Source organism: Erythrolamprus reginae, chromosome 6 (genome assembly GCF_031021105.1).
Source record: "Erythrolamprus reginae isolate rEryReg1 chromosome 6, rEryReg1.hap1, whole genome shotgun sequence".
In the NCBI taxonomy this organism is placed as follows: Eukaryota; Metazoa; Chordata; class Lepidosauria; order Squamata; family Dipsadidae; genus Erythrolamprus; species Erythrolamprus reginae.
In genome coordinates, this window is record NC_091955.1 from 97984255 (window position 1) to 97994875 (window position 10621).

Below are 10621 nucleotides of genomic sequence, written 5' to 3' on the forward strand. Positions count from 1 at the left end.
AGACCTCACCTACAAAAAGAATCAGACCAACTATCTCTCCCCCTCCCTCTGCCTCTCCCTTTCCCTCCTTCTCCCCTTCTCTCCATCTCCCTCTCTCTTCTCCCTCTCTTCCTCTTTCTCTCTCTCTCCCTCCCCCCCCTCTCTATTTTCCTCTCTCTCCACCTTTCTCTCCATCTCCATCTCCACTTCTCCCTCCCTCCCTCTCTTCCACTCTTTCTCCCTCTCCCTATTCCTTTTCTCCCTCTTTCTTTCTCTATCTAGATGATCTTAGTTGATCTGGAACAACTATTCATGGTTAAACTTGGTGAACTCTTGGATAGGCAATAATCCAAGGAAAAACATCTCAGTGGAAATTAATGAATCAAAATTGAGTATTTGGGTGAGAGATCACCAGTAAAACACTTGGAAAATAATTTGATAGAAACATAGAAACATAGAAGACTGACGGCAGAAAAAGACCTCATGGTCCATCTAGCTCTATTCCAAGACCCAGGAATCTGTGCAACGATACAAAACCAGAGAAAAATTAGCAGGATTGAAATGCATATTTAATCAAAAATTATTCCATTGACAAGCAATACACATCCAGAAGGTGAGTGACCCCCGGGGAGAGACCCACCTGATCCCACAGCTTTGGACCAATCAACAGCCAGAAAGAATTGCAATCCCAGAAAGCTTTTGAGGGTAACCCCACATCGAGCATATTTAACTGATTTGATTTGTATGCCACCCAATCCCATGGGATTCAGGGCAGTTATTGCACTAGTCTGGATAGGTTGCAAAAAATGGGATAAATGTTGCTAGGTCTGACTGGCTCAGAAAGGTTCATCTTTGGCACCAGAGTTCCAAGCATGCAATAGTTAAACAGGGTTAATTTGGTTATTTAAGGAATCCATTTCCTGGTCTTGCCTGGTTCGCTGAATAATAAACCAACTCAAATCGATTGATTTATACAAGATAGGAAGCCTCCATAAAATTAACCCAACCCTAACAAAACTTTGGGTATTCTCCAAAGTCAGCTGCTGGTCAGTTTCAATTTATTATCATCACTTTGTGACTCATCAGGTTCAGAATGTGATTCAGATCCAGTGGACCTATCCTCTCCCCCCTCCTCCTTCTCCTCCTCCTCCTTGTCTCATGACCACCTTCTCACTGAGTTTCTTCTCTTCCCACACAGGAGCCAAAGGCTGTTGTTGTGGTCATGATTGGCTCTCCATGAATGGGTTTTGCTATAAGATCTTCAATGAGCACAAGAACTGGAACGAGGCCGAGGTGAGAAGTGCTTGTGTGCACCTGTGAATCTTCTAACTCTTAACTGGAACAGGGTTAGATATGGCACTCGCTATTTTGACAACTTATTGTCTGTTTGATAGCAATGCAGTTATCCAACTTTGGAGGGATCCTGAGATGCCATAGTATTTGAGTTTTAGAAGTAGCTTTTCATGAACCACTGAGTCGAAGGCTTTACAGAAGTCAATATTAATTGCATCTATAGATATAGAATCCTCTAGCCCAGGCAGAGGAGAAATCTAGGCAGAGCCTCAAACAGCCCCCTAAGCAGAAGGGCTGCTACCTGGATGGGGCAGTGCAGTGGGGTAGCAAAAATGGAGCTCCACCCCAGAGCACCCAATTTGCACTGAAAGATGTTGAAAGAAAATGCAGGGTATCCTGCAGAAGCCAGGCCCACAGTGTGGTTGTAAAAATTTTGGGAGCCCTTCATTGCCCCTAAGTCACTCTGGCTGGTCTGAAGTAGCTGTGAGCATGAAAAGGAAGCAAGGACCCTTATCTCAGGAGAGTCTGAAATTCAAGTATCTGGACGAGATACTGCTGTGGGCTTTCATGGCTGGTATCTGTTGGGCAGTGCAGAGCATCATCTAGATTTCCTGATGTTTCACTGGCAACTTTGGTGCCATCTTCAGATCTTCTTGCCTCTGAAGTGATGGGATCAGAGAGTTTGTCTCCTGAGTCTAGATTAGGGATTGGTCAAGAGCTGCAGAATTTAGAAAGGACACTTGAAGGGAGTCAACACAGTCAAGACAATGGTTAGGACCATGCAATCAGATTCCCTGCTTTCTCACTTTCACAAACTAACGCGCGCACACACACACCCAAACACACACACACACATACATGCTTGCCTCCTTGAGTGCCTTTCTTCCTTGTGGCTCCTTTCCAGATGTTCTGCAGGAAATACAAGCCAGGCTGCCACCTCGCCTCCATCCATAGCCGTGAAGAGTCAGATGACTTGGCTGAATATGTTACCGACTATCTCAGAGGTGGTGGACTTGTCTGGATTGGATTGCATGACCCATATAAAGTAGGTCTCTTTCGGTTGCTCATGTTTGTCAATTAATGTGGTAATATCTATGTGGCTTATAAAGGTGGCTTATAAATTAATTAATTAGTTAAATAAAACAAATAGCCAACATTAGTTTTCTCCTTCAATACGATTTTGTCTTAGCATCATCAATTCATTTTCCAAGTGGTTTGCTGGTGGTCTCCCACCCAAATACTCAGTTTCAATTCATTAATTTCTTCTGAGAGGTTTTTTCTTGGATTATCGCCTATGCAAGAGTTCACCAAATTTAGCCCTGAATAGTTGTTCCAGATCAACTAAGATTATCTAGATAGAGAAAGTAAGAGGGAGAAAAGGATTGGAGAAAGAGAGAGAGAGAGGGAGGGAGGGAGAGAAAGAGAGAGGGAGAAAGGGGAGAGAGGAAGAGAGATGGAGATGGAGAGAAAAGCGGTGAGAGAGGAACAGAGGGAGAGAGTAAGGGAGGGAGATGGAGGGAGAGAGAGAAAGAGATAGAGAGTGAAGAGAGAGAGGGAGAAGGAGAAGGGAATAGATGAAGAGAGAGGGAGAGGCAGAGGGAGGGAGAAGAGAGAGTGGGTCTGATTCTTGCCAACCGTTCCCACTCTACTTGGGTCCTGCTGCGACAGAGTCCCTTCCTCAGTTGATTAAGGGCCCTTCCTTGTCATTACAGCAACGCAGTTGGCAGTGGACAGACAGATCCAGAAACAGTTACCTGAGGTGGAACCCAGGAGAGCCCAACAACACTGGGGACCATGAATATTGCGTTGAGCTTTGGGGTGATGCAGGTAAGCCAAGGTGGAGGGAAGGGAGCCGAGCATGCGCTTCCAAGGGGGGGGGGGGCATTAGAGCTGTTTTATGGTGGTTCTCCTCCTACCTCTCTGGTCAGTTGCAGTTGGTGTTAGTGTGTGTGGGGGTCAGAGGTCGATTCCTAGGTCCCTCCCTTGTAGAGTTCCTCGGGGGTTGGTCCTCTCCCCCCTGCTGTTCAATGTCTACATGAAACCACTGGGTGAGATCATCCGAGGACACGGGGTGAGGTATCATCAGTATGCTGATGATACCCAGTTGTACATCTCCACCCCACGTCCACTTGGCGAAGCAGTGGAAGTGATGTGCTGGTGTCTGGAGGCTGTTAGGGTCTGGATGGGTGCCAACAAGCTCAAACTTAACCCCGACATGACGGAGTGGCTGTGGGTTTTGCCTCCCAAGGACAATTCCATCTGTCTGTCCATTACCCTGTCGCCAGGCCTGCGGCAATTAGATCAAGCTCCTCTGTTTATTAAATATAACGTATGGTTGTGAATGAATTGGTTGAATGATTTTAATATATTGGGTTTTTAGCTTGCAGTTTTTAACTAATTATATTTGTTTGTACGCATTGTTTTATATTGTATCTTGTGAGCCACCACAAGTCTTTGGAGAAGGGCGGCATACAAATCTAATAAATATAATAATAATAATAATAATAATAATAATAATAATAATAATAATAATAATAATAACAACAACAACAACAATAACAACATCAACAATCATCATCATAATCATCGTCATCATCTTGGAACACTTACCCTTTGGCAAAAGGGAAGAAATAGCACCTGCCTAGGTTAATTAAAAATCAATCACAACCAACTCACCCCCGACCTCAATGCTATTTTAGCCAGTGAGGCTCTTCACCTGTGGTGCCTTCAGGTCTCCCTGCAAAAGTGGGAGGAGCCATGAAAATTCTTCCTTAGGACTCGGAGGAGATCCATCCTGAACAACGTCTCCTTTTTCTGCCCAGGTTACAAGAAATGGAACGACGCGGATTGTACGGCCAAACGTGCCTTCATCTGCCAGTGCAGATTCTGATGCAAGTTCTCCTCCTCCTGCTCTGGAATGGCTGAAGCGCCTGGAGGAACCTGGAGAAGCAAGGAAGCCCACCCATAATCTCTGCTTTCCGTCCCTTCGCTTAATGGTTGATTTCTCTCCCTTGGATCTGATTTTGCTCACCCTGACCGGCCAGAGGTTCAAATAAATTCAGTCTCAGCATGACTATCTCCGTTTATTTTTAGCAGGGCAGAAATAATTGTTTGATATCTGGTGGGTTCCATGGGGCTGGAAGGGGTTTTTCTGACCAGTCATGATCGGTGAAAAACTGGGAGGACCTTGGCTTATGGATTACGGCTAATTAAGAAATTGTAGTACACTTAATAATTATGAAAAATTAGTTCAGAATATCCCAAAAGATCTAGACAGATGGTCAGATCTGCAACTTTCATTAATGGGGAAAATAGCTGTAATCTAAATCAATGTACTTCCCAGATTATTATAGCTATTTCAAACTGATTATATTAGGCCCAGAAACAAAAAATATATCTAAAATTTATAATTTCCTTCTAGATTATGATACAGTCAATGGAAGAGGTAAAGGGAACAATGATTGCATGGGCAATTAAAAAAAAGTAATTTGTGTACTAATAACAGTAAACAAATACTAATAAGAAATGGAGGTCGATAGCCGGCAGACGGAGGGGGGCTTCCCCGTCTTTTGCATAGAGCGTCACATGTATGACTCTCTGGCTGCTGGACAGAGGTCTTGGGTGTGTGATTGGTGCAATGAGCTCCTGGCTCTCAGGGAACAGGTTCTTTCCCTTGAAGCCAAGGTAGCAGACCTGGAGAGGCAGGGAGAGATAGGGAGGCAGGAGAAGACCTTCTGCCTCCCACTCCATGCTGAGCAGCTCCCCGGCTGGACATCAATCTGTGAAAGAGGGACAGGCTCCCTTAGTTGGGACCCCTTCCTTGGAGGATGTGCCCATATCCTCTTGCACCGAGGATACTTCTCCATGGGTGGTGGGAGGGGGGCTTCTTGTAGTGGGTGATTCAATTATTAGAAATAGAGAGAGACAGGTTTGCGATGGAAGTGTTGACCGGGTGGTAAACTGCCTGCCGGGTGCAAAGGTTGCGGACATCACGAGGCATCTGGACAGCCTGATAGACAGTGCTGGAGTGGAGCCAACAGTTGTGGTACATGTCGGTACCAATGACATTGGGAAAGCTAAGCGGAAGGTCCTGGAAGCCAAATTTAGGCTGCTAGGTAGAAGATTAAAGTCCAGGCCCCCCACGGTTGCATTCTCAGAAGTGCTACTGTTCCATGCGCAGGGCCAGCTAGACAGGCAGAGCTCAGGAGCTTCAATGCGTGGAGGAGGCAGTGGTGTCGAGAGGAAGGTTTTTGATTCATTAGGAACTGGGAAACGTTTTGGGACAAGCCACACCTGTACAAAAGGGACGGGCTACACTTGAACCATAATGGAACCAGGCTGCTGGCGATTAATATTGAAAAGGTTTCAGAGCAGCTTTTAAACTGATCCATGGGGGCAAGTTGACAGGAGCTGGGCAGCTTCCAGTTCGAGAAGGCGCACTGCCAAACATGGAGGGTGGATGTTATGCTCACATTGGTGTGTCAACAGGAAAACTAAATTGTAATTGTCAAGCAGAAGGACACAGTAGACCATCTACAAATTCTACAGTCAAAATCTACAGCCAAAGTTGAAAGTGCACCAGAAAATTACATATAAATGTCTGTACACAAATGCTGGAAGCCGTCGAGCAAAAATAGGGGAATTGGAATGCTTGGCGAAAGAAAATAATATTGATATTATTGGCATAACAGAAACCTGGTGGACAGAAGAAAACCAATGGGACACAAGGATTCCAGGTTATAAACTGTATAGGATGGACAGGAGAAGGAGAAATGGTGGTGGTGTGGCCTTGTACATAAAGGAGGAGTTAGAATCTCATGAACTCGAAATTCAAGAAAATGCAAACTCACCCACAGAAACATTGTGGATAAAAATCCCAGGGCAGGAAACTAATCTGAGGTTAGGGATCTGCTATTGCCCTCCCAACCAAACCCCAGAGGCAGATTGCTCTTTGGAAAATGAATTTAAGGTGGCCTCAAAAAGAAATAGGGTAGTCATAATGGGGGACTTCAACTATCCCTGAATAGTTTGGGTAAATTCTTGTTCTACACAGGAAAGAGAGAGCAGGTTCCTCGACATGTCGGCTGATGATTCCCTCGAGCAGACGGTCATGGAACCAACCAGGGGGAAGGGGATCCTGGACTTGGTTCTAACTAACACACAGGATTTGGTTCAAGGTGTCTTTGTAACCGACCCCATAGGAACCAGCCATCACAAGACAATAACCTTCAACTTAACCATAGATAGCAAATTGTCAGTGAAAACTAACACAAAGACTTTAAACTTTCACAGAGGGAATTTTGGCAAAATGAGGAAAATAGTAAAGAAGAAACTAAAAGGGACAGTTAAAAAATTCAAATCCCTCCAAAATGCTTGGAAACTGTTTAAAAATACGTTACAAGAGGCTCAACTCCAAAGCATGCCCAGAAGAAGGAAGAGGACTGGACAGTCCAAGAGGAGACCGCTATGGTTTATGAAGGAGGTGAAGGAGGTTATTGGAAAGAAGAAAAACTCATTTAAGAAATGGAAGGCTCTTCCTATCGAGGAGAACAGGAAGGATCACAAATAGTGTTGGGCGAACCGAACTTGCACAATTCGGGTCCGTACCGAATTTTGCGATGTTCGGTATGCCGGACCTGACCCCAATTTTTTTAAATCTGTGCCGAAGTTTGGGGTTCGAGTTCGAGGTTCCCTCAAACCACATGAAACGCCGCCGCCCATCATGGCATTCCCCACCTCCTTCTGGGGAATTCCGGGGCCGGAGTTTTGACGTCACGTATACTTCTTCCTGACCTCCCTTTACTAGCTTAAAAGAGAGCTCATCTGCCCTCTGCTTTCCTATTTCAGGCTATTCTTTCAATTTGAAATAAAAAATAAAATTTTAATTAAAAAAAATCTAACCAGGCTCGTAGGGAATATTTTACTGCATGGTGTGTGTGTGTGTGTGTGTGTGTATATATATATATATATATATATTTTGCAGCAGCAGCAGCAGCAGTTATATGATCCCATCATAGAGAAACCTCTGCATCTCCAATTTCAATTTTGCACACAATAGCCACCACAAACCCATTTGCCTGAGAAAAGTGCCCCAATAAGCTTTGCTTATCAATGTTAAGGACTGCAAGGGCCTCCCTCTACTCGCTTAAAAGAGAGCCCAGAAACATAGCTAATTCTACAGTGCAATTGTTAGCTCTCTTGACTTTGAATCTGCCGACCGGGGTTTGAATCCTGGTAGAACCGCCTTATTTTTTAACTTCTGGGCTCTCTTTTAAGCTAGTAAAGGGGGGTCCTTTCAGCAAAAGGAGCTGGGAAATCCCACAATTTTGACGTCTTGGAGTGTTCGGGGTTCGGTGACGTCACCCAATTTTTTTGTAAAGTCCGCCCGAATCCGCCGAACCCGAATTTCGTTGGGTTCACCTATCACTATCCTTGACTCTTTCCTCACATTCACAAACTAACACACACACACACACACACACACCACACTTGCTTTCCTCCTTTGTCGTTCCCTCCCAGACGTTCTTCAGGAAATGCAGGCCAGGCTGCCACTTCATCTCCATCCTTAGCAGTGACGAGTCAGATGACTTGGCTGAGTCTGTTACTGACTCTCTCTTTCTGTTGCTGATATCTGTCAATCAATGTGGTGGCATCTGTGAGGCAGGAAAACCTCCTACTCTGGTTCCTTTCTCAATGGGGCCTGATATTCCTGGCTAACCCTGTCTTCTGTATTTCCAAGGATGTGCCTTCCAATGAACAGAAGGGAGACACAGAAGGGACATAACAGGCTTTGTACCAGGATCAAGGCTACAATTTAGTAAATTGTAAACTTCCGTGTAAAGTGGACCAGTGGTCCCCACTTTACCATCTCAGATTTTGATGAAATTTGGCACGTAGTTTCTTTATGATATAAAACTATGCGGTGCAAAATTTTCGTTCAAAAGACTAAAAATTGGGAGTTCTAGGAGACCACAAATAAAGTGCTCCAAAATGCTGAGTTGGCAAAAATGACATTTGGGGCCAACTTCCAGAAGCTGTGAATGGGGCAGTTTCAGTGGTTCTCACTATTAGGAAGTGTCTCCTTAATTTTCATATTGCTTCTCTCTTTACCCTGAGAATAATTTGACCCTGTCTTCTTTGTGGCAGCCCCTCCAGTGGTGAAATACTGCTATCGTGTCCCCCCAATTCTTCTTTTCTCCTGAGTAACCAAATCCTGCAACTGTTCCTCGTGTGTTTTGGTCTCCAGGCCTCTAATCATCCTAGTGGGTCTTCCTTATACTTCCCCCTCCCAAAGTCTTGTAAGGAGAGCCATCGGCTAGTCTTTTGCTGGATTCACTTCACACTAATAAAGAGCTGTTGTCACCGTTGTGGCAAAACTCAGTTGCCAGTCAAGGGAATGGAGACCACACGGAGATTGCGTAACTCAGGTTTATTTGATGCATGCATCAGGTTCAGAAGATATAAAAGCAACGTCTGAACAATGTGGGTTGTTTTTCAGGGCTCTTTGTACACTTCCAAAGGAGTACAAAAAACACACAATATCAGCCAATCAGATACTAGTTGTCAACGTTTCCTTATACAGAAAGTAAAAAAGGGGTTATACCATGTAGAAGGTGCAGAATGTACAACAAAAAGGAACTTGCAGTTAGTATGTGGGTTCATGCATGAAGCTATGGCCTTGAGAGCAGGTGTCCGATCTATCTCTGCACCATCAAAGCCATGTCCTTTTCCTGTAGCACAGCTATGTCCTACCAGATGAAAGGCACAGATTATAAACACAAAATGTACTTTGGTACTCTACATGTCAAGCATAACTATATATGTGGGGCATAGATCAAGGATTAGAAATGCAGAATTTGGGCTAGCACTAAATATGAATGTATATCTCAGGCTAGCTTCCTCATCACCAAGTCTGCCTCCTGCCCCTTCAGTTACGAGAACTCAACGAAACCCATGCTGGAGATGCAGGTGACAAAAATCAACAGAGACAGTCATGCTGAGGCTGAATTTATTTGAACTTCTGGCCGGTCAGCGTGAGCAAAATCAGATCCAAGCTTAGAGAAATCAACCATTAAGCGTAAGGGACAGAAAGCAGAGATTTAGCAAAGATTTCTCCAGGCTCCTCCAGGCGCTTCTGCCCCTCCAGAGCAGGAGGAGGAGACCTTGCATCAGAATCTGCACCGGCAGACGAACGCACGCTTGTACGCACAATCCGCGTCGTTCCACTTCCAATAACCTGGGCAGAGAAGGTTTTCAGGATAGATTCCTCTGAGTCCCAGCAGAGCATTTTCATGGCTCCTCCCACAAGTGAAGAACCTTGATGGCAAAAATGGGCCCAGCAGATTGTTGTAGCCCAGTTAGCCAAGAAATCAGGATAAATAGCTCGAAATAGATCTATACGAGTCCCCGTTTATTTCTTTCTCGTTTAATATAAACTCAACACAAATCAGAATAAGGCAAGCCTGTCAAGTTCTGCTCATCCACAAGAGGGCAGCAAAGAACCTGAGATTTTGGTCCTCCTCTTTGGCTGCTCAAAACTGGCTGGAGCATCATTGCTTTCACTGTCAGGATGCACCATGTCAACAAGGGCTGGGTGAGACTCAAAGTGATAAAGGATCCCTAGTTGCATGAAGTTGGGGGGGGGACGTTGAGATCAGGGGGAGATGGTTGTGATTGATTTTTAATTAATCTAGGCAGGTGCTGTTTTTTCCCTTGCCAAAGAGCAAGTGTTCCAAGAAGGCTCTAATGGCCCCCACCCTTTGAAGCACATCCTCGGCTCCAGGGAAGGGCTACCAATTTTTTTACTACCACACTGTGGCCGTGGCTTATGCAGGACACGCAGCATTTTCTTTCAATACCTTTCATGCAAATTGGGTGCTCTGGGGTGGAGCTCCATTTTTGCTACCTCAGTACGTCCCCCCCCCATCCAGGCAGCAGCCCACCCCCTGCTCGGCTCCCTTTCATCGACTTTGGCTTGCCTGAGTTTCTCCAAAGCTCAACACAATATTCATTGTTCCTATCGTTGCTGGGCTCTCCTTGGTTCCACGTCAGGTAGCTGCTGCTGGATCTGTCTGTCCACTGCCAATTGCGTTGCTGTAATGACAAGGAAGGCCTCTTAGTTAACTGTGCAAAGGACACTCACACTGCAATTCCCAGATAGAGAGAGGACAGGTTGGCAAAAATAAAAGGTTGTTACTCTTTGCAAGCCTCGTCTTGAGTCTCAATCTTCTTGGCATCTCAGTGGCTCAATGAAACTTCTGGGACCTTATAATAAGTTAGGTCCCACAGAGTCGGCCTTCTTCGGGTCCCGTCGACTAAACAATGTCGTCTGGCGGGACCCAGGGGAAGA

The 10621-nt window shown here is 45.1% G+C and overlaps 1 protein-coding gene and 1 pseudogene across 2 annotated transcripts in view; one reads left to right on the top strand and one right to left on the bottom strand.

Annotated features, from left to right (window-relative positions):
- Positions 1 to 1137: 1137 nt before the first annotated feature.
- On the top strand, positions 1138 to 4339 carry LOC139169173 (C-type lectin lectoxin-Thr1-like; annotated as a pseudogene).
- A 4347-nt stretch (positions 4340 to 8686) lies between these two features.
- The window catches only part of LOC139168837 (C-type lectin lectoxin-Thr1-like), a 13909-nt gene continuing 11974 nt past the window's right edge, over positions 8687 to 10621 (bottom strand). Inside the window, exons 3-4 of one of the 2 annotated variants that reach the window (XM_070754578.1) lie at positions 10251 to 10365; positions 8687 to 9020 (exon numbers count right to left, since the gene is read on the bottom strand). In XM_070754578.1, coding sequence (XP_070610679.1) covers positions 8836 to 9020; positions 10251 to 10365 — 300 coding nt within the window. In that variant the 3' untranslated portion in view covers positions 8687 to 8835. Of the gene's footprint in view, positions 9021 to 10250; positions 10366 to 10621 lie in introns of those variants that run through there. The other variant, XR_011559398.1, reaches the window with a different exon arrangement.